The 22,526-nt window shown below is 50.8% G+C and overlaps 1 protein-coding gene and 1 pseudogene across 4 annotated transcripts in view; both read right to left on the reverse strand.

Moving 5' to 3' along the window:
• Positions 1–148: 148 nt before the first annotated feature.
• Positions 149–22,526, reverse strand: part of IL34 (interleukin 34) — a 69,679-nt gene continuing 47,301 nt past the window's right edge. For 3 of the 4 annotated variants that reach the window (XM_061137650.1, XM_061137644.1, XM_061137639.1), the window contains 6 exons: positions 10,119–10,517; positions 5,521–5,654; positions 4,635–4,712; positions 4,214–4,375; positions 1,021–1,153; positions 149–778 (listed from right to left, as the gene is read on the reverse strand). In XM_061137650.1, coding sequence (XP_060993633.1) covers positions 609–778; positions 1,021–1,153; positions 4,214–4,375; positions 4,635–4,712; positions 5,521–5,654; positions 10,119–10,146 — 705 coding nt within the window. In that variant the 5' untranslated portion in view covers positions 10,147–10,517 and the 3' untranslated portion in view covers positions 149–608. Of the gene's footprint in view, positions 779–1,020; positions 1,154–4,213; positions 4,376–4,634; positions 4,713–5,520; positions 5,655–10,118; positions 10,518–11,578; positions 11,849–22,526 lie in introns of all 4 variants that reach the window. The other variant, XM_061137654.1, reaches the window with a different exon arrangement.
• Positions 20,492–21,247, reverse strand: LOC133049842 (dnaJ homolog subfamily C member 7-like; annotated as a pseudogene).

A 22,526-nucleotide genomic window follows, 5' to 3' on the forward strand; every position in this document is an offset into this window, starting at 1 on the left:
ACCCTGGCGAAGGCCCTGACCACTCCAACTCTGAATCCTCAGCCCCAGGCCCCTGCGCCAGACCAGCCCACCCTCCTTCCTGCTTCCTGCACTTGGCAGGAGGGGAAAGCAGCCTTCTCCAGGTTCACCCTCAAAGATGCAAGCAAACCAAAACAAAGCGGTGTTTAATAGAAAAAATAAAAGAAACTATGGCAAGTCGTGGCATTTGGCGGCCATGCCCTTGTCCCAGCTTTGCTGCCCCCGCCCCGGCCTTGCTGAGCCGGGCGCCGCCCACACCCACCTGGTACCGCTCCCACCGCCTGACTCAGGAGAGGGTTGGCGCTGCCTTCGGGGACAGTGCCAGGAGCAGCCAGAGGCTCTGCCTTCATCGACCTTCAGGTGCCCCGGACCCCGCCGCTCCCGGCGAGACCACAGGAGGGGGAGCTGCACGCTTCTCAGGCTCTGTCCTCAAAGGAAAACACTTCGGGGCCTCCTCTCCAGGAGGTGCTCCCCACCACCACCCGAGATCTCGGGCCCAGTCCGTCTCTTGCAGGGGCTCCACCAGCTGCCCCCCAGGTCACCCTAGGCACCTCCGGGCAGGAAGCCTTCGCCCTGTGCCCTCAGCAGCTTCACTGAGCAGGGGGGCCAGCCGAGGGCCCCAGGACGCGGGGCAGGGAGGTGGAGGGCGGCTGGGGCAGAGGGTACAGCTGGGCGGCCTCAGACTGTGCCGAGGCTGGGCTGCAAGGCTGAGGCTGAGGTGCCTCACAGTCCTGCCAGTTCAGCACAGAGCTTTCTTTACCTGCGGGGACACACACAGACACACAAATGAGGCTGCAGGACTGGTCAGCAGCCCCTCACCCCAAGCGAGCCACACTGCCCTCCGTGTACCCAAGCCCATCTCCGCTCCCAGAAATGGCCTGTGGCCCTGGGGAGCAGAGGACGTCCTGGGGAGCAGAGGACGTGCTGAGGAGGCCCCCGGCCCTGCCCGGTGACCTGGCTCAGACCCCAGTACCCGAGCCCCAGCCCCTCAGAGCTCCTCACAGCAAGGGCAGTAGAGCAGCTCCATGACCCGGAAGCAGTTGTCCAGCAGCGCTTTGGGCCGCACCAGCTTCAGGCTTCCCGGCGCACTCAGGAGGTTCAACACTGCTTCCACCTGGGGGCTGACCTCCACGCCCTGGAAGGGAGGAAAGCTTTAGGGCCACAGGTGCCACCCTCAGCCGGTGCAGAGATCCCCAGAGAGCTGGCAGGGGTGAGGGTGGGGTGGGCAAACTCGTCCCGCCTGGAAAGAGGTGACCAGAACACCCAAGAGTAACTTCTCTCCTTCCTGCAGGCGCCGTTTTTCCTGGCAGCGGCTCCCTCAATGCCCCTCACCCAAGCACAACACACAGAGGCTTCTCTTTCTTTTCCTGGGGGCGGCCAGACCGGGAGGGGCTGGGGGCATCCTCGCTGCTCCAGCGCAGGCCTGGCCGCCCCTGCACGAGGAGTCCCCGTCCCAGGGACACTGCCCCTCAGGTGCAGAGACCCACACCCACTCCAGGAAGAGGAGGCAGGACCCGCAGGAGGGTCGGTCGTATCATGAGGCCAAAGCAGGCCAACAGGGCTGGGTCTCCGGCTCCAAGCAGGTGGGCTCCTCTGAGTCCCACTTACTCTAAGGGGCCCAGTGCGGGGGGCATGGGCACCGTGCTCGGGACAGAGCGGGGCCCGGAGCCGCAGGAGCAGACACAGAGCACGGGGCTGTGGGGCCTGAGCTGGGCAAGGCCATTCCTCAGAGAGAAGCGTGCTCCTCTGCCCCACGTCCCCCTAAAAAAGCTGTGAAAAGGTGAAAAGTGTTGGTCGCTCAGTCTTGTCCGACTCTTTGCAACACCTTGGACTGTAGCCCGCCAGTATCCTCTGTCCATGGGATTCTCCAGGCCAGAATACTGGAGTGGGCTGCCATGCCCTTTTCCAGGGCACCTTCCCTACACCAGGGATTGAACCCAGGTCTCCCGCATTGGAGGCAGATTCTTTACCAGCTGAGCCACAAAGGAAGCTATACCAAGTCCTTATCCCTGGCACCTGTGAATGTGAGGAAACAGGGTCTTTGCAGGTGTAGTTAAGTCAGGGACCTCCAGATGAGATGAGTCTGGGTTTAGGGTGGGCCCTAAATCTGATGACTGGAGACAGGAGAAAGGACATGGGACACAGAGGGAAAGGCCGTGTGAAGACAGGCGGAGGCTGCAGTGATGTGCCACAAGCCCAGAACCAGGGCCACCAGCATCAGAAGCTGGAAGCGCTGGGAAGGAGCGTCCTCAGCAGCCTTTGGGGGAGCGTGGCCCTGCTGCCCCCGTGATCTCAGACTTCTGCTCTTCAGAACCGTGACAACAATTTTTGTTGTTTTAAGCTACCGTGCATGCTAAGTTGCCTCAGTCGCGTCCGACCCTGTGCGACCCCATGGACTGCAGCCCGCCAGGCTCCTCTGTCCACGGGACTCTCCAGGCAAGAACACTGGAGTAGGTTTCAGTGCCCTCCTCCAGGGCATCTTCCTGACTCAGGGATCAAACCCAAGTCTCTTATGTCTCCTGCACTGATTGTCAGGTTCTTTACCAGAAGTGCCTCCTGGGAAGCCCCAAGCGACTGGAAGAGAGGAGGCGCAGGCTCGGATTGAAGTGGTCAGTTGGTAGTGATCTGTGCTGGCAGTCCCAGAAAGCTAACGTACAAAGGCTTAGAGACAGCAGTGAGGCTGAGAGGAGAGCCAAGGGCCTCGCCCTGGGAGGACCCACTACCCCAGAGACACGGGTCACCCGTGAGGGGGCCTCGGCCACCACTGATAAAGGCGAGATTCAAAACTGGCTCACCCTGAACAGCCCAGGTGGGCAGGGCCTCAGCCTACCCACGTCTCCTTCCCAGCCCCCAGAGCAGCTCCCTGGAGCTCCAGGAGCCAGAGACACTCCCGAGGAAAACTGAGGATGGAGTACGACGACGGTCCGTTCCCCAGGTCAGCATCCCCCTACCCTGCCCCCAGGCACAAGAGAGCTACCAAGGACACGGCCTAGCCTCCTGGCCTCTGCCGGAAAACAGAGCCTGCACAAAGGTCCAGGCGGCTGCAAAAGCAGGCGCTGGCCCCGCACCCTGAGGTCGGCAGGAGCTCATAGCTGGCACCCTGTCGGCTGTTCCTGCTGGGCAGCAGCTGGGGGCCTGGCAGGGGTTTACCAGGGTCCTAAGGAGGGCGAGTGGGCGTGCGGGGAGGGGGTCCCACAGCACACACTGCCTGCGCAGACAACACAGTGATCCTGTCACCTTACTCCTCAGGCCCTTTGGAAGACATATATACCAGGCCTCAGATCAACACCGCTGAAAGGCAGCAATCAGGAACCCCTATTATCATTAGTAATTAAACTCTCTTTACATTAGGGTTCACTCTTTCTGCTGTACATTGGTGGGCTCTGACAAATGCAATTACAGCATCACACAGAAGAGTCCATCACCCTAAGCCCCCTGTGCTCCGCCCACTTACCCCTCTGCCCTTCGCTTGTTCCTGAGCTGTGGAAACAGTGAGTGGGGCCAATGACTCACCTGGGCTTGCAGAGCCTAAGAGGGTCTCAGTTGCATCTCTTGCCCCCAAAGCCGAGCCCATCACCCTGACCCCCACTTCTCCCACAACCTCCAGGACAAGCCAGGACTTTCCACGCATTTACCTCCTCCTTTGATAGCTTCTGGCCATGCACACACATAGGCGCACACACACACACACCCTGCCTGCCACACCCCGCAATGCTCACCTTCAGGCACACACACACACACACACGCACCCTGCCGCCCGCACCCCGTCGCCCGCACCCCCAGAATGCTCTTCAGGCACACACACACACACATACACCCTGCCTGTCTGCACCCCCAGAATGCTCACCTTCAGGCACACACACACACACACACACGCACCCTGCCGCCCACACCCCCAGAATGCTCACCTTCAGGCACACACACACACATCTGCCCCGCCCGCCCGCACCCCCAGAATGCTCACCTTCAGGCACACACACACACATCTGCCCCGCCCGCCCGCACCCCCAGAATGCTCACCTTCAGGCACACACACACATACACACACACGCACCCTGCCGCCCGCACCCCCAGAATGCTCACCTTCAGGCACACACACACACACACACGCACCCTGCCGCCCGCACCCCAGAATGCTCACACACGTGCGCACACACGCACCGGCCCCACCTGCCCGCACCCCCGCAGCGCTCACCCGCAGGCCCTGCTTGACGTCCAGCAGTAGCGTGTGCACTTCCTCCAGGTACTTCCAGGACGGGTGGCCCTCGAGCAGCACCTCCTGCACCCACTCAGTAGCACTGAGACTCACCAGGACCCACAGATACCGAAGCTCCTGCTGGCTCACCCGGGCCCGCTGCTGCAGGGACAGAGAAACTACTGAAGCCCCGCCCCCAGGCCCAACGCCCCCCCAGATTTGCCCTGCACAGGGGGTAGACCACGGGCAGCCCCCGGGGGTGGGGAGCAAGCTTGGGCCTGAGCCAAGGGTGGGCTTGCTTGAGGGGCCAGGAAAGCCTCCTGGCAGCGGGACCGGCCCAAACCAGTGAGCTTCCCTGGCAGGGCACCCAGGGTGTCCCGGGAGGCAGGGGCCTCCCCAGTCCAGAGGAGGGGATTCTTACCAGCCTCGTGACGTTGGCTGTTCGGAGCACCCCCTCATAAGGCACACTGACCCTGTAGTTGATGGGGAAGTAGTGTTTCTAGGAAGATAAAAGAACAAAGGATAAGGTCAGAGTCAGAAACGGCTCAGATTCCCCCAGCCTCCCAGAGGAATCTGATGCAGGGGAAGAACCCCGAACCGGCCCTTGACAGCAGAGGTCATAGCAGTGGTCCTCCACAGAAAATATGTGCTTGGCCCCCAGCTGGGACAAAGATAGCTCTTTCCTCCAGAAAACAGGGAAGGATAGGTCCTCACCAGGCCTAATCTCAGGCCAAAATGTGGGATGAGAGGCTTACTACTCTGAGAGAACCATCTCCTTTGGGTGAGGAAAATAACTTTTTTTTTTTTTTTTTAAGGAAGATAACTTTAAAAGATTTCTCTGAAACTTATCATAGTGATGGTTTCATAACTTTGAAAATGCACTAAAAATCAGTGAAATGTACACTTAAGTACATAAATTGTGTGGTATATGAATTATGTCTCAATATGTCTTCAAAGCTGTTGAAAAAAAAAAGGACCTATAGAGCCACATGCCACATGATTCACCCTAATAAAAGAATCAAACATTATAATTTCCAGGTCCTTATCACCCTGGAATAATACATGTCTGGGCTTCCCCCAAGATTTCCTGCAATTCCTTCTCCCCTGGGAGAGGGCCACGTGGAGGTGGGATCAAGGGTCAGATGAGAGGCGGGTGAGGGCCTGCGGACGGCTGGCAGGGGCAAGGACAGGCCGCGCAGCCCGGGCTCAGGGTGTGTGCGAGGGGCCGGGCGGGCTCGGGGCTGACGCCAGGCCAGGGAGGGGCACGGTCCCGTCGGGAAGAGGACGCGGCGAGGGCCCAAGGGTACCATGTACTGAAGGCGGCTCTGGTACTGCAGCTTGTCCCGCAGGAAGCCAGTGACGGCGCACTCGTCGCTCTGGGTCAAGGGCCACGGCTCCAAGCCCTCGTTTCCCAAGGCCATGCCGAGGAGGATCCCAAGATCTGCGGGCCGCACCCAGCAAGAACACGTGAGCACCTGTTGCTTCACACTGCTCCTGCGGTGTGCGGTGAGCACATGCCTCCCTTCACGCACCTGTGTGCAGAGTGAGCACGCACCTCCCTTTATGAGAGGACACGTCCTCACAGGCCGGGGTGGGGGCGCTGGGCCCCCAGGAGGCCATCCTAGCACTGGGCAGCCTTTCCCTGGGGCCGGGGCTCCGGGACAACAACTCAGACATGCACGTGCCGCCCAGCCCAGCCACTCCCACCTCGGCCGGGCAGAGCCCCCAGATCCACGGCCCGGGGTTGGTCCCCAGCCTCCTGCCTGCTCCTGCCCTGGGAGCGGACACCCTCCTTTCCAGGGCAACCTCTGCCCCTCGTCTAGAGCCAAGGAGTTTCCAAGGCCTGCTGCTGCGCTTTCCACGCAGACTCTGGAACTGTGGAGTCTGGTCAGAACTCTTCCAATGACCCTAGGGCAACCCGCGCCACTGTCCTCCCTGCTGTCTGACTCTGACATGCCTCTCAGGTGTTGGTGCCAGCAGGCGTGTAGCGGCCCTTCCTGTGTGGTCTTTCCTGTATGCTGACCGAACCTCACTCAGGCTGTTTCTCTTTCCATACAAACGATCTGAACATTACCCACCTTCACCACTGTGGGTCACTGTGACTTTAAAAACTGTGATTTCTGCATACCTGAACAGACTTAGAAAATATATTTGAGAGAATCTATAACAAATAAGAACAAGAGTTCAATGGATCAGAGCAGAAAGAACAAAATATGCATTTGCAAGGGACATATCTGAAAATGAACCTCACTAATAAATTCACACTAAAACAATCAGATCCATGCTTCACCTACCAAATAGAAAATGAGTTGTTTTTGTTGCTGTTGCTTTATTTTAATAGAATAAAATTATTAGAGTGCTGGTGAAGTAGTGAGGCAAATGTTCTCATCTTGGAAAGCACTTTGGCAGTTTTTGTTATTGATGGACTTTAAAATATTCACATTTCAACCCACTAAACTTTAAAATTGTCCACACCCTTTGACCCATTAAACTCATTTCTAGGAATAAATGTGAAGGAAAACAAATGAGAGACACAGACTTCCACTGCAGTATTATTTTATAATAGCAAACATCTATAAGTGCCCTAGATGTTCATTAATAATGAATGCAGTCAATAAAAATCACATTGTTAAAGAACACTTATGATATGCTTTCATGACAAGAAAAATACTTTTGTTATGCTTAGTGAAGTTTAAAAGAGCCTGACTTGAATTCATTAACTCTGTGTGTGTGTGCACAGAAAATGCAACGGAAAGAAATACACCAAATATCTATGGGATGCTGTTATGTTCTTCTTTATATTTTGTAGGGTATATTCTACAAGTATTGTCTATTATTGTTATAGCCAAAAGCAGTGCTTTTTCCTTTCCTTCCTTTCCCCCCAGATTAGCCAGGCAGGCTGAGTCACCTCTTGCTGTAAGCAGGAATTACTGGCTGGACTTTCCCCACCCACCTCCCCGGCACTTGAGAACCCTTCTGTTCCTACACCTCCTGGGCCTGAGCTGGGGGCTTCACTTCCCACCCCAGCCCCACCCCACCCCTCACCCCCACTGCTCAGAGTTGTGCCCCTGCCCGGCCAGGAGCTCAGGTCTGCTCAAGCCTGCGCCCCTCATGGGCTGCAGCCCACCCGCGCTTCCCGTCGTAGAAGTCTGACCCCACAGTTTTCGCCAACTTGCAAATTTGTAATCCATCTGGCACTTCCTGTCTCTCTCCCCTTCCCATGTTCTTTACCCAATAATTAGACCAAGGAACAGACAAACCGGTGTTTCCGCTTGCTCCCTACCTTGTCTCTACATCAGTCACCCCCTCAGCTGGGTGCTCCTGTCCATCAGGATCATTCCTGCCTTGGGGTTTTGGCCCACACACTGCCCCTGCCCTGGCTGTCCTCTCACACTGTAAGACCAAGACTCCTTCCCTCCCTGGGGCCTCCCCCGCCCAGACCAGCCTCTGTCTCTAGCACCATCTGGCCAATTTCACTCACTGTCTTGAGCAGACAAGGCAGCTCCCAGTGTGTGGATGCACAGCTCTGAACCCCAGCGAGGTCACGTTACTCAGCACTTTAGGGAACTGGGAGCAGGCATCTGGGTCTCCTGCAGAAGCTGGTAAAGGCCCAGAGTGCCAGGCCCCACCCACAATACCTGATTCAGCAGGCAGGGTGTGGGGTGGGGGGCAGAGAATCTACACTTCTAACAGGTTCCAAAGTCAAGCTGATGCTGCTGGTCTGGCGACTGTGCTTGGCAGAAAGTGACAGGGCACAGACAGGTGTCCTCGGGGCACAGAGATGTCACATAAACATCAAAATTTCCGTCTTTTCTTTCACAATCAGGGTGTCTGTCCATACTGAATTTCCTTTCCAACATGGCTGGCACCCCGTGGCTGCCCACTGCACCCCCAAGTGGCTCTCCACCTGCCCTCATCCAAGTCCAGTCTGGAGCCTTCAGGGCCTGGCAACGAGGCACGCAGCAGGGACTTGCGGAGCCCCCAGGCTTCCCAGACTGGCAGCGGTGGGCGCCCCCGGAAACCCTACCCAGATGACCTGTCTCCTCCCAGACTGAGGCTCCCTCCAGCCCTGCAGCCCAGCTACCATCTCCAGGGTTAGGCTCCTTTCCCGCTGCCTCAACTCTGAAAAGCCGGGCAGCACACAGATAAGCAGGCAGGGGCAGCAGGACTGAAGCCTCACTGCCTATCTGCCTTCCAAGGGCAGGGTCGCTGCAACTGTTGTTAAGAGTCTCCAGCTGAACTCATCCTGAATTTAGGGTAGGCCCTAACTCCAACGACTGTGTCCTTTCAGGACAAGGAAAGGACACAGAGACGCAGAGGGAAAGACCCTTCACATGGCCTTCACAGAGCAGGGCAGCCTGGGGCAACGCAGCCCTAAGCCAAGGAACACAAGGAGCCGCCAGAGACTGGAAGAGGCAGCAAGGACCCTCCACAGAGCCTTCGGAGGGAGCAGAGCTCCGACAGCTTGATCTCAGACCTCTGACCTCCCAAACTGTGACAGAGTGCACTTCTGCTGTTTCACCAAGTTTGTGGCAATTCATTAGGACAGCCACCCCTTCTCCAGCACCCAGTCCCTTCTGAGCTCCTGATCCGCAGCCCCCCACCACAGCCGGCCCACTACCCCTGCGCTCCACCTCACGTGCCCTGCCCCTCTGCCAGGCCTCTTCATTCTCACCTCCATCTTCAGAAGGGACCCTCATCACCTCCCGCCCGGAAGGATGGAACAGAGACTCTCCCCAAAGCAGAGGGACTCCCAATCCCAGCTCCCACCCCAGACCACGCATCTTCCAGGGCTCCCTGCTATCTCATCAATCAGGCGCCCTTCACCCTGGCTCCCACAGCCTCAGCCTCCTGAGCCCAAACGGATGCCCAGCCTGGCCTCTCACCCCCCCTGCTGGGCCTCTGCGCACGCTGTTCCCCTCCCTGGAAGGAGCGCCATCCTCACCTCCCCAGCTTTACGGATGCGGACCCACCCGCCTCTGAGACCATTTCAAGTGGCACCTCACTCTGCTGTTTCTCCTGCTCCCCCTGCTCCTCATGACTTGGAAAATTCCAGAACACCAAGTCTGGGCCCTCCCAGCCGTTCTGAACATCCTGACCCTTTGCAGTGCCCTCCACAAGGGCCGGGGAGGACCCAGCTCCTCAGCGCATCCCTCGGAGGATCAGAGCCCAGACCTCACGTAAACAGCACATGGCTCCCAGCAGCTAACTCCATGCCAGGTATTAGAGACGCACAAGATAGCCTAGGTCCTTGTCACCATGGCAGTGCCTCTCCAGTGGGCATGTGGGTGGCACCAGAAAAAACATGTTGAATTTGAGTCGATTAAATTGAATCCTGGAGTCTGAAGGGAGCTTGGTCTGGCCTCCCACCAGCAGGCTCGAGAGGCTTCTAGATTCTTTTTCTTTTCTGTCCTCATTTCAACTATTTTTCTTTTTCCCAACAACACTGTTCTCTTCCTGCCTTTTGATTTAGCTTTGCACGGAGGGAGAGGCAGAGGGGACAGCCTGCACTTCTCTCATGTGTCTCAGGGCCCAAACAATTTCATAAGCCCCCACCCCGGCCTGGCCACCCCCAGGGAAGCCAGAATCTCTGCACCGTACTCCCCAGCACCAGTGAGTCTGGGCAGGTGAGACCCTGCCTCCCACCCAGAGTGCCTGTCCTGTCCCCGTGACCCACTGACTGTGCCCACCCACTCCAAGGCTCACAGCCACCATGCCTGTCTGAGCTGGAGATGGGGCAGACAGCGTGGGAGTCCCTGAGGGTGCCTGCCGTTAAGCTGGGAAGCATCTCAACTTCTCCCCAGGAAGAATGCCCTGGTTCCCGTGGTTACAGCAGAGTCCGGCTGTGGGCCAAGGCCTCCCCGGGCAGTCCCCATGGGCCCCCCCAGCCCTGCTGGGTACTCACAGCGCAGCCAGGCGAATCCCTGGGGCATGGTGGTGCGCTGGGTCTCGCAGAGAACAGACGTGCGTCCCCAGAGGTGTGTGTGCTCACAGAGGCCCGAGGAGGGTCTACATGGCCTCAGGTCAGCAGAGGGAGCCCGGAGTGAGGAGGGCTGGCCTCAGGGGAGTGGCCAGGTGCTGGCAGGTGCTCCGGGCAGGGCTCACCCTTATCTGCCCGGCAGTGCGGAGGGCAGCCAGTGGGCGGCGGTCGTGGGTCCCATGGCAGCAAGACCTGGCCTGAGACGGTCACCTCGGGGTCTTCCTTCTGAGTGGGAGGAGAGTCTCCCGCAGGCCCTGGAATCTGTGGCTGGCTTGTGCTTTCTCTGATTTCTCCGTCTGCAGCTGCTCAGTGTGAAATCTGGCTCTGGAAAGAGAAAGGAGGAGAGAAACCGATTATGTAAGAGTGGTGCTGCCACTCAGCCCCCAGCCACAGGCACGCAGAGCCTACCGCGCGGGTGGCAGCCACGGCCGGCTGGGCCCACGGGAAGGCCAGAGGCGCACCGCCCAGATGCAGGATGACAGGGCATCCACAGGGCAGCCTCAGTCCAGGAGCAAGTTCAAAGGATACAGGCGGACGGCCCAGGGCCAAAACAAAAGCAGGACCAAGAAATGAATGGGCTGTGTGGGTTAAACCCCGGGAGATTCCTGAGGGGAGATCATAGATAAACTAGATGAATGATTTAGACTGCAGGGAGATTAAAAAAAAAGAAAAACAGATCATTCACACCTCTACTCACTTTCAGGCTTAGTTCCATTCCCACATTCCAAATCTGCCTCCTCAAGTATGGAGTGCCCAGTTAAATCTGAATTTCAGATAAATGATACAAATTTTTTTAGTATAATTATGTCATGAATGGGGCTTCCCTGTTAGCTCAACTGGTAAAGAATCCACCTGCAATGCAGGAGACCCCGGTTTGATTACTGGGTTGGGAAGATCCCCAGGAGGAGAGCACGGCAACCCACTCTAGTATTCTTGCCTGGAGAAGCCCCATGGACAGAGGGGCCTGGCGGACTACAATCCATCAGGTGGCAAAGAGTCAGACACAACTGAAAGACTAAAGCACATTATACTATAAAAATATTCACTGCTTATCTGAAATTCCAAATTAACTGGGAATCTTGTATCTTCATTTGCTAAATCTGGCAACCCTATTATAAAAATGCTGTGACTTTTTCTGAGTGTTCACTATATGGTAGGCCCACAGCTAAGGCCTTTATAATCATTAAATCCTCACAACAACCTTATGGGGCCATAAAGCTTCATTTTATCAATGAGGAGCTCAAAGCCCAGAAAGGTTAAGACACTTGTCCAAGGCCACACAGCTTGTAAGAAGAGCAACAGGAATTCAGCCGCAGCCAGCTAGTGAGTTACAGCTGGGCGTGGGGCTTGGGGCTTTCACACAGTCACCATCGTTTATCCCTCACCCGGCTCTGTGAGGCATGGGCTGTTGTATCCATTTTGCAGATGAGGAAACTGAGGCTCTGAGACGCTGAGTTGGCAAGTGACAGAGCCGGCTCTGAAATTCAGCCTCTGATTCAGCTCTGTTCCACCCTGTTCCCTTCTCCCCATTGGGGAAATGGCCACAGGCTGCTGGCATGAGGGGAGAGCATGTGTGATCTGGGGGTCTTCTCCACTGTGACATCCATGGCTCCTCCACAGCGTGCTGGATGGGCCGACTCACCCGTGGCGCTTCCCTGCAGGCAGGAAGGGCCTCATGAGAGAACACAGGTGTCCGTTCACCCCGTGTGTGAGAGCACCCCTGAACCTCCTCCTCCTACGACCCACACTGGTAACTTTCCTGCTGCCACAGCATCACCACAAATACTGACCAGGCTGAAACCTTTTGTCATCATTGTGTTTGCTTTATTTAGGTTTACTGAGGTAAGAACTACCCATAGCAAATTTCACCTTTTTCTAGCATACAATTCTATGGATTTTGACAAATGCACAGAGCCACGCAGCCACTGTAATAATCAAGACGTAAAACATCTCCATCCACCCAGAAGGTTCCCTCCTGCCAGCCTGCGGTCAACCACTCCTCCCACCCTGGCCCCAGGGTGGGAGGAACTACGCCTGTTCATTGACCAGCAGTTTTGCTTCCAGAGCGCCTCATAAATGCAATCACAGAGCGCGGTCTGTGTCCCTTCCCTTAGCTGACTGCCATCGGGGGCTTAGCCGGGATGCTGCCTGTCTTGGTCGTTTGTTCCCTTTCCTTGCCAAGTAGTGCCCCACTGCACAGCCTCTGCTCACCAGCTGAAAGGCAGCTGGCTTGCTTCCCGTTTCTGATGATTGAGAACACAATGAGGCTCCGTGGACAGGTTTTGGTGCGGATGGAGCTTCCATTTCTCCAGGGCCGCCCTGTAATCTGGCGGTCCCGCAGCCCTTCAGATACCTTGGCCCTGCATCCTGTGCACCGGGGCCTGGACGTTGCTTCCTGCTCCTGTCCTGCTCCCACCACCAGAACAGCCGCGGATCCAGACCTCCTACATGCACGCCAGAATCTGCCTCTGCACCCCATCCACGCCCCAAAACTCTCCCAGCCAGCTCCTCACTAAGATCTCTCTCAGAAATCTCTCAGAAAGGCTTCTACCACATACCCTGGGCCACCAGACTGGGATGAAGAAGCTGAGAAAGTGAGAAAAGGGGTCATGGTCACATTCAGGCCACACCACAGAGCCCTGGCCCTGGGTGCCACCCACTGAAATGGGAGAGATGTGTGGAAACCAAGGCAGGCACAAAGCGGGCGCTGCCTGATGACACAGAAGCCGGACCCTTCTCTGGGAGGGGGAGGGTGGCACGGAGGAAGTCACCTAAGAGAGGAGCCTTGCTGAACCCTGGGAAAGCTCAGGGGTGTCTGTCTGTCTGCCTGCCTCTCTCTGCTGAGGAAGGGGACAGGGAGGAGTTAAGAATCGCCTCTGCCTCCCCAGCCCCACTCTACCCAGGGGCTTAGAAGAGTCCTATGGAAGCTCATGCAGAGAGAACTTGGGCAAGAAAGCAAAAGTTGGAGTATCATTTTACATAGTTCAATAGCAAATAGCATTTTCAAAGTCACAGTAGCAAGTCAAAAGTGAATGTTAATTTAACAGAACCATGACTTATGGATCGTGGAAGGACAAAGGGCCTGGGGAGGGTGCGTATGTGTGGGGAAGGGAGGGAAGCAGTGACAGGGAGCCACACGTTCACTGGGGGGAAGTCAGCAGACAGTGCCTCAGACAAAGGAGCAAGATGAACATGTGAAAGTGAAAGTCGAAAAAATAAAAATTAAAAAAAGAAAGTGAAAGTCGCTCAATCGTGTCCAACTCTTTGCGCCATGGGATTCTCCAGGCCAGAATCCTGGACCGGGCAGCCTGTCCCTGCTCCAGATGTATAACTGAGTCACTTTGCTGTGTGCCTGAGGGTAACACAAAATTGTAAATCAATCATACTTCAATTTAAAGGCAGAGAAAGGTATGGATGCCGGTGCATGTGAAGAACTAGGGCCACTTTTGCCACAAGTCTATTACACCAACACAGAGCATCCTTCTTCCCAAAGAGGCCTGGCCTGACCTGAGACCCAGGGCACAGACAGCCGGACCACCTGCCGCATCTCTAGGCAGGGAAGGGCCACAAGGGCCTCAGAGACATGCCTTGCAACCCCCTCGTCTAGATATGAAGAAACAGGGCTGGCAGAGGGAGCTGTCCCAAGACTAACACCCAGTCCCACCTCCTCCTGTGAATCAAGCCATTCTGCCCTTTGAGAATGTGGGGAGGGATACTATAGCACCTAGCAGTCCTGAGCAGTGAGTCACACATGCTCAATTTAAGGAGGAGGAAGAAGAAAAACAGGACTGAGTTTAAGCCACGGGGAAAGAAAAAAATAAATAAATAAACAAAAGCACAAACAGGAATGATTTTCTTCTGTTTGCTCAGGGTTTATATTTCTGAATAACATTTCACCCACCACCTCTGTTCTACCAGTGAAGTGAGGATTCTAGAACCAGGGCACATGAATTACACAGGGTCCACTCCTGGCCACACCTGAGTAGTCAGTGACATCCAGAGATGTGGGCTGAGTTAGACTCTGCCTGGCCCCTTGGCTCCCATTCCCTGTTCAGTAACTACAAGTCCCATCTGCAAGGGAGGCTCTGTTTCTACCTGCTTTGGTCTGGGCTGGGCCATGTGACTTGCTCTGATCAATGGGGTGTGCCTGGGCTTCCGGCTTGTCCTCTCTTGCTGCTGGGAGGGCTTCACATCGTGTAAACAATTACAGGCTAGCTTCCTACAGGAGGCCCCAGGCATCTGAATGAGACCATCCTAAACTAGTCCATCTGGCCCCAGTCAAGTCAGCCCAGAATCCTAGCCACCCCACAGAATCATGAGAAATAGTCAATATTTGTTTATTTTCAACCACTAAGCTTGGGGATAGCTTGTTACACAACAGAAGATAATTGATAAAGTCTGGAAGTGCATCATCTCTGCAAATGTTCTATAAAAATCCCATCAAGTCGAATCCAAAGCATCTTCTGGGAGTGGTTCCCGTGGCTTCTCTCCTCTGAATGAAAGAAGGCTGTTGGCAAAGGTGTGCTTTCACTGCCCTAGGGCCCAGCTCAGAATCTTCTATTGGAAGATGAACTCTCTGGAATTCTGTACTAATCAATACTTTTGCCCCTCTGCTATATTTGATGTATTTTTGAAACAGTATTATAGCATTGTTAAACAAACCAAACAAGATAGAATAGAATAGTATAATGGACCCTCATACAGCCATTGTGAAAGTCACTCAGTCATGTCTGACTCTTTGAGACTCCATGGACTATAGCCTGCCAGGTTCCTCTGTCCATGGGATTCTCCAGGCCAGAATACTGGAGTGGGTAGCCATTCCCTTCTCCAGGGGATCTTCCCAACCCAGGAATCAAACTCAGGTCTCCCGCATTGCAGGAGGCTTCTTTACCAGCTGAGCCACCAGGGAAGCCCCATATAGCCATTACTCAGCTTCTAAAATTATCAACACTCTGTCATTCCCATTTCACCCATCCTCTAAATTTTGCCCTAGAGTATTTTAAAACAAATCCCAGACATGCCATTTTACCATATTTCCAAGCCAATAATCTCTTATATTGGGCTTCCCAGGTGGTGCTACTGCTTCCCAGTGGTTGCAGATAAAGAACCTGCCTGCCAATGCTGGAGACATAAGAGACACAGGTTTGATCCCTGAGTCGGGAAGATCCCCTGGAGGAGGGCATGCAACCCACTCCAGTATTCTTGCCTGGAGAAGCCCATGGACAAAGGAGCCTAGTGAACTACAGTCCATCAGGTGGCAAAGAGTCAGACACAACTGAAGCTACTTAGTATACACACACAATCCCTTATCATCTAACACAGAATCCATGTTCAAGTAAATGCACATATATAAACCCCACAGTTAATTTACTACAAAGGTTCAAAGAACTTACAACAGAGAAAGGATAGTTTCTTTAATACATGGAGTTGGGGGGACTTCCCTGGTGATCCAGTGGTCAGGAATCTGCCCTGCAACGCAGGAGACTCGGGTTTGATCCCTGGTCGGGGAACTAAGCTCCCACATGCTGCGGAGCAACTAAGCCTGAGCGCCACAATGAAAGATCCCACGTGCCTGCAACTAAAACCCGACACAGCCAAATAAATAAAATTTTAAAAAAAGAAATAAATGGAGCTGGGAAAACTGGACAGCCACATGCAGAAAAAAAAAAAAAGAGAGAGAGAGAAACTACACTACTATTTCACACCATTCACAAAAGTCAGCCCCAAATGGATTAAAGATTTGAATGTAAGACCTGAAACCATAAGACTCCTAGACGAAACCATAGGTAGCACATATATATTTTAATCTATTTGTTTATTTGGCTGCATTGGATCTCAGTTGTGGCGCATGGGATCTCACCGCAGCAGGCGGGATCTTTTGTTACAGCAGACTCAGTGGTTGCAGTGAGCAGACTTAGTTGCCCCATGGCAGGTGGGATCTTAGTTCCCTGACCAGGGCTGAACCTGAGTCTCCTACGTTGGAATGCAGATTCTTAACCACTGTACCACCATGTAAGTCCTGTCAGTATACTCTTTGAAAACAGTTTTAACAATATCTTTCTAGATATGTCTCCCCAGGCAAGGGAAATAAAAGCAAAAAATAAACAAATGGCACGGTGTCAAACTAAAAAGCTTCCACACAGCAAAGGAAACAACCAACAAAATAAAAAGACAACTTGCCGAATGGGAGAAGATATTTGTAAATTGCATATCCACTAAGGAGTTAATATGCATTACAAAGAATGCATACGACTGAACAACAGTTAAACAACCTGATTGAAAACTAGGCAGAGGATGGGACCTCCCTCGCTGTTCAGTGGTTAGGGCTTTGTACTTCCATTACATGGGGAGTGGGGTTGTTCCTTAGTCGGGGGACAAAAACTCTGCATGCTGCCCAGTGCAGCCAGAAATTTAAAAAAAAAAAAAAAAAGGGCAGAGGAGCTGAACAGACATTTTTCCAAGGAAGACATACAGATGGCCAACAGGCACATGAAAAGATATCAAAACCACAGCAAGATACCATCTCACACCTGTTAGAACTGCTATCATCAAGTAGGCAAGAAACAACAAGCCTTGGGGAGGCTGTGGGAAAAAAACCTTCATATACAGTTAGTGGAACTGCAAACTAGAGCAGCCAGTATGGGAAACAGTAGAGAGGTGTCTCAAAATATTAAGAACAGAACTACCACACGACATAGCTATTTCACTTCTGTGTATTTATCCAAAGAATATGAAAACATTACTTTGAAAAGATACATACACCCCTATGTCCATCACAGCATTATTTTAAACAGCCAAGATATGGAAATAACCTAAGTGACTATCCATGGATGAATGGATAAAGAAAATGGAATATTACTCAGCCATTAAAAAGATTAAATCTTGGGAAATTCCCTGGTGATCCAGTGGTTGGGATTCTGTGCTTCCACTGCAGGAGACATGGGTTCAATCTCTGGTCAGGGAGCTAAGATTCTGCAAGCCTGAAAACACAGCCAAAAAATTAAAAAATAAAAAGATGAACTCTTGCCATCGTGACAACATGAATGCACCTTCAGGGCATCATGCTAAATGAAATAAGTCAGAGAAATATACTATATGATTTTGCTCACACTGAATTTAAAAAACAAGTGGAGAAACCAAACCGAACAAAAGCAAACATGTAGATACAAAACAGAGTAGTGGTTACCCGAGGGGAAAGGGTGAGAAGGGCAAAATGAGCAACATGTGGTATAAGTGTATGGCTGGCAACTGGTGGTGGGATGAAACTAAATTTTTGGTAGTGAGCAGGCTGTGGTGTATATAGAAGTAGAAATATAATGTTGTACACATGAAACATATACACCAATGTTACCTCGATAAAAAGATCAATGTAAAAAAGAATCCATATTCAATTTTCCTTAGTTATTTAAAAAATGCCTTTTTAAAAGCTGCCTTGTAACACTGAAACACACATATTACCATATGTGAAATAGAAAGTCAGTGAGAGTTTGCTGTGTGACACAGGGAACTCAAATCCAGTCCTCTGTGACCCCCTAGAGGGGTGGGGTACAGGCACACCTATGCCTGGTTCATGTTGATGTAGGGCAGAGACCAACACAACATTGTAAAGCAGTTACCCTCCAATTAAAAATTAAAAACTTTAAAAAGTTGCTTTATTCATGTGAATGTATGGCAAAAACCACCACAACACTGTAAAGTAATTAGCCTCCAATGAAAATAAATTTTTTAAAAAGTTGCTTTGTTTGAATCAAGAGCCCAGTAGTTTGGTCCACTGATTGATGTGTCTCTATGTCTTTTTCCTTTCTTTTATTTTTTAAAAAATATCAAGATATAAATCCTTAAAAAAAAAAAAAAGATATAACTCCTTGCAATCTGCAAGGAGTCCAACCAGTCCATCCTAAAGGAAATCAGTTCTGAGTATTCATTGGAAGGACTGATGCTGAAGCTGAAGCTCCAATACTTTGACCACCTGATGCAAAGAACTGACTCATTGGAAAAGACCCTGATGCTGGGAAAGATTGAAGGCAGGAGGAGAAGGGGATGACAGGATGAGATGGTTGGTTGGTGTCACCGACTCAATGGACACAAATTTGAGTAAGCTCCTGGAGTTGGTGGATTTGCATATTCTGGACATTTCATGTAAATAAAATCTTATGTGATCTTTTGTGACTGGATTCTTTCACTTAGCATATTTTCAGGGTTCATTCATCTTGTAAACTGAATGTTTGTGTTCCCCTCCCCCGCAAATTCCTATGTTGATACTCTAACCCCCATTGTGATGGTATTTGGAAATGCATCTTAGTGAGGTAATCAACACTGGATGAGATCATGAAGGTGGGGCCCTCATGATAGGATTAGTGCCCTTAAAAGAAGTGACTGACCAGAGAGCTTGCCGCGCTCTCTCTCTCCCCGTGATCCCTTAAAGAGGCAGTCACATGAGCACACATCCAGAAGGTGGCTGTCTGCAACCCAAGAGGAGAGTCCTCACCAGAAACCAACCAAGCTGGTACTCTAATCTTGGACTTCAACCCCCAAAACTGTGAGAAAATAAATTTCTGTTATTTAAGCCACCCAGTCTATGGTATTTTATTATGGCAGTCTGAGTAGGCTAAGACAGTACTTCAAATCATTTTTTTTAAATAAGGGTAAAACATTTTATTCCCTTAAATTTTTAATAAATTTAAACAGTAAAATGAAAATTCACACTCAGTTTCCCTGTTTACTCTCTGCCTCCCTCCTCAGACGGTAAAGCATCTGCCTACAATGCAGGAGACCTGGGTTTGATCCCTGGGTCAGGAATATCCCTTGGAGAAGGAAACAGCAACCCACTCCAGTATTCTTGCCTGGGAAATCCCATGGACAGAGGAGCCTGGTAGGCTGCAGTCCATGGGGTCGCAAAGAGTCGGACCCGACTCTTTGAAAGTGAGTGGCTTCCCTTTTCCCTCCCCTACCTGCAGTGTTTAGTCTGGCTCCCTTTCTGTCACCCTTCTCACACAGACACAGGGTATCCAACTAAGAAAACAAAACTATGCCAAGTACATGGAGACATGATGAAGGAAGGAGGTGACCTGCGTCCACATTCAAGGTGAAACTGGGAAAGCCTGCATTTTCTGGGCCCCAAACAGTTTCATTAGTCAAACTGAAAAGAAAAAAAAAATCCCTGGACCAGAAGTTTCAAAGCTCCCAGGACCCCCAAAGAATGCCTTGAACTCCCAAACTCCGAATTTATACCCACCCCCCACCTTCTTTAGATAACCATGCTTGTTTTCTATGTTTGTGAGTCTGTTTCTGTTTTGTAAATAAGTTCATTCATATTTTAGATTCCACATATATGTGATATCATATGGTATTTGTCTTTCTCTTTCTGATTTATTTCACTTAGTATGATAATCTTTAGGTCCATCCAGTTGCTGAAGATAGCATTATTTCACTTTAATGGCTGAGTAGTATTCCATTATAGGTCATTTTACATATAATTCCATTGTATACATATATATATATAAGACAAAAATTCACAAGCAATCTCCCTATTCACTCTATGTCTTCCTCCCCTACCTGCAATCTTCAGTCTACATGTGATATAAATATATATCTTCTTTATCAATTCATCTGTCAATGGACATTTAGGTTGCTTTCATGTTTTGGCTATTGTAAACAGTGCTGCTATGAACATGGGGGTGCATGTATCTTTTTGAATTAGAGTTTTCTCTGGGTATATGCCCAGGACTGGGGTTGCTAGATCATATGATAGTTCTATTTTTATTTTTTTTTCCTTCTTAAAAATTCTATTTATTTCTTTATGGCTGTGCTGGGTCTTCATTGCTGCAAGCAGGCCTTCTCTAGCGGTGGCGAGCGGGGGCTACTCTCCAGCTGCAATGCACAGAGGCGTCTCCTGTTGTGGAACATGGGTTCTGGGCTCAAGGGCTCAGTAGCCGTAGCTCACAGACTGCACTCAGACTCATAACTGTGGTGTGTGGGGCTAGCAGCTCTGCACCATGTGGGATCTTCCCAGGCCAGGGGTCAAACCTGTGTCCCCTGCATTGGCAGGTGGATTCTTCACCAGTGCACCACCAAGGAAGTCCCATTTTTAGTTTTTTGAGGAAGCTCTACACAGTTTTTCTAGCAGGTACACCAATTTACATTCTCACCAACTCTGTAGGTCTGTTATTCATAGACTTTTTAATGATGACTATTCTGACTGGTATCAAGTAATACCTCATTGCAGTTTTGATCTATATTTCTCTAATAATTAGTGATGTTAAGCATCTTTACATATGTCTACTGTCCATCTGTATGTCTTATTTGGAGAAATGTCTATTTAGGTCTTTTGCCCATTTTTTGATTGGGTTTTTTGGGGTTTTTGAGCTGTATGAACTATTTGTCTGTTTTGGACATTTGTATGCTTTGAACACTTGTATGTTAGGTTCTTGTATTTGTGGGTCTGTCCCCAGAGTTTCTCTGCACAGTTCATATGCTAGCTTGTAGTCTCCTTCTTTAAATGTTGTATTCCCATTATCTTTTTTGTGTGCTCTTTGGCATTTCTACAAACAATGCAGGTGTCCTCATGGTCATGAGCCATCCTGAGAGGCTGTACAAAAAACCAAACCACTTCCTCAGTGCAACCTTCATAATAACATACAGAGCAGCTGCAAAGGTGAGATCCATTTGCAAAATGTTACTGGTCACATACTGGGCTTCTGGATAACCACTCAGACTGCTAAATATTGTTTGATGATTCTGAAGCAGTGGCAGGCAGGGGCAAATTCTAGGGCACAGTCTGTACAGGAAACAAACTCCCAAAAATCCCGATTCTCAAAGTCTGTTCCTGCTGTTTTCTCATCTCCTGTGCCTGTATTAGCATTCCTGAACTTCCATTGTGCCTGAGCATGTTCGTAAAGTTCTAGTGCTCGCCAGCAACGGCAAGGTGCCGCCAAGGCATTCCCTAGAGACAGGTGGTAACCGCCCTCTCATAGAAGTCCCTGGGTGGAACTGTCATACACCCTCACTCACTGCTGTGCGTCTGCAAGAGCTTTCTGGAGCCCTTTGATCATCATCTAGATGACTGCCCAACCCCCATAACAGCTAGCATTTTTAAGGAAACATATCTACATATAATAGCTATAAGCATCACTGTACTCCCTCTTGACATAGTATGCACCTCCTTGCTTCTTGAAAGACTCTGCTGCCCTCTTAGTTTCTTCGTGGTTGAGCAGTTCTGGCTCCTTCGCTGCTCTCAGCACACCGCACTCAGTAGTGGTCACCATCTCACCACCGGGACCAGTATCTTCATTCCTTTTTATTGTCATATAATATTCCAAAGGTACTGATATACCACATCTTCTTTATCCACTCACCAGCTGATAGGCATCTGGGTTGTTTTCTTTTTTTTTACTTCTCTGAGTTATACTGCTATGAACACTTGTGTATAAGTCTTTGTGTTGGTGTATGTTTTCCGTTCTCCTGGGTTTATTTGTAGGAATGTAGTTGCTGGGTCATATGGCTACTCATGGTTAAATTTTGAGGAAATGTCAGTCAGCTTTCCAAAACAGCTATACCATTTTATAGTCCCACCATCAATGTATGATGGTTTTGATTTCTCTGTATCCTCACAAACACTTGTTAATATCACTTTCCTGATAATGTCCCCTGAGGCACAAAGCTTTTTAAATTTGAGGAAGCCCAATTTACCTTTTTTTTTCTTGGTTGCTTGTGCTTTTGGTGTCATATCTAAGAAAAAGTGTCTACCCCAAGGGCACAAAGATATACATGCTTTATTCTAAGACTTTTATAATTATAGCCCTTGCATTTAGGTCTTTGATCCATTTGGAACTGATTTTTGTATATGGTGTGAGGCAAGAGCCCAACTTCACTCTTTTGCATATTACTATCCAGCAGTCCCTGCCCTAGTTTTTAAAAGATGATTCTTTCCCCACTGAATAGTCTTAGCACCCTTACTATATTTCAGTTGACCATAAATACATGGGTAGATATGGATTTATTTCTGGACTCTCAATTCTATTCCACTGATCTATTATGTATATCTTTTTTTCATAGTCATGCCACATAGCTTGCGGTATCTTAGTTCTCTGACCTAGGACTGAACCTGACTCCGGCAGTGAAAGAGTCAAGTCCTAACCCTTGGAGAGCCAGAGAATTTCCTATTTTTATTTTATTTATTTATTTATTTTTCCCCTATTTTTATATTGTTATGCCAGAATCACTCTGTCTTGATTTCTGTAGCTTTATGGCACATTTTGAACAATTTTAAGACATTTTAATCTATAATAATTTATTTTTCCCTTTCTGTTTTTATTGAAGAAACTGAGTCACTTG

Source organism: Dama dama, chromosome 4, assembly GCF_033118175.1.
Source record: "Dama dama isolate Ldn47 chromosome 4, ASM3311817v1, whole genome shotgun sequence".
In the NCBI taxonomy this organism is placed as follows: Eukaryota; Metazoa; Chordata; class Mammalia; order Artiodactyla; family Cervidae; genus Dama; species Dama dama.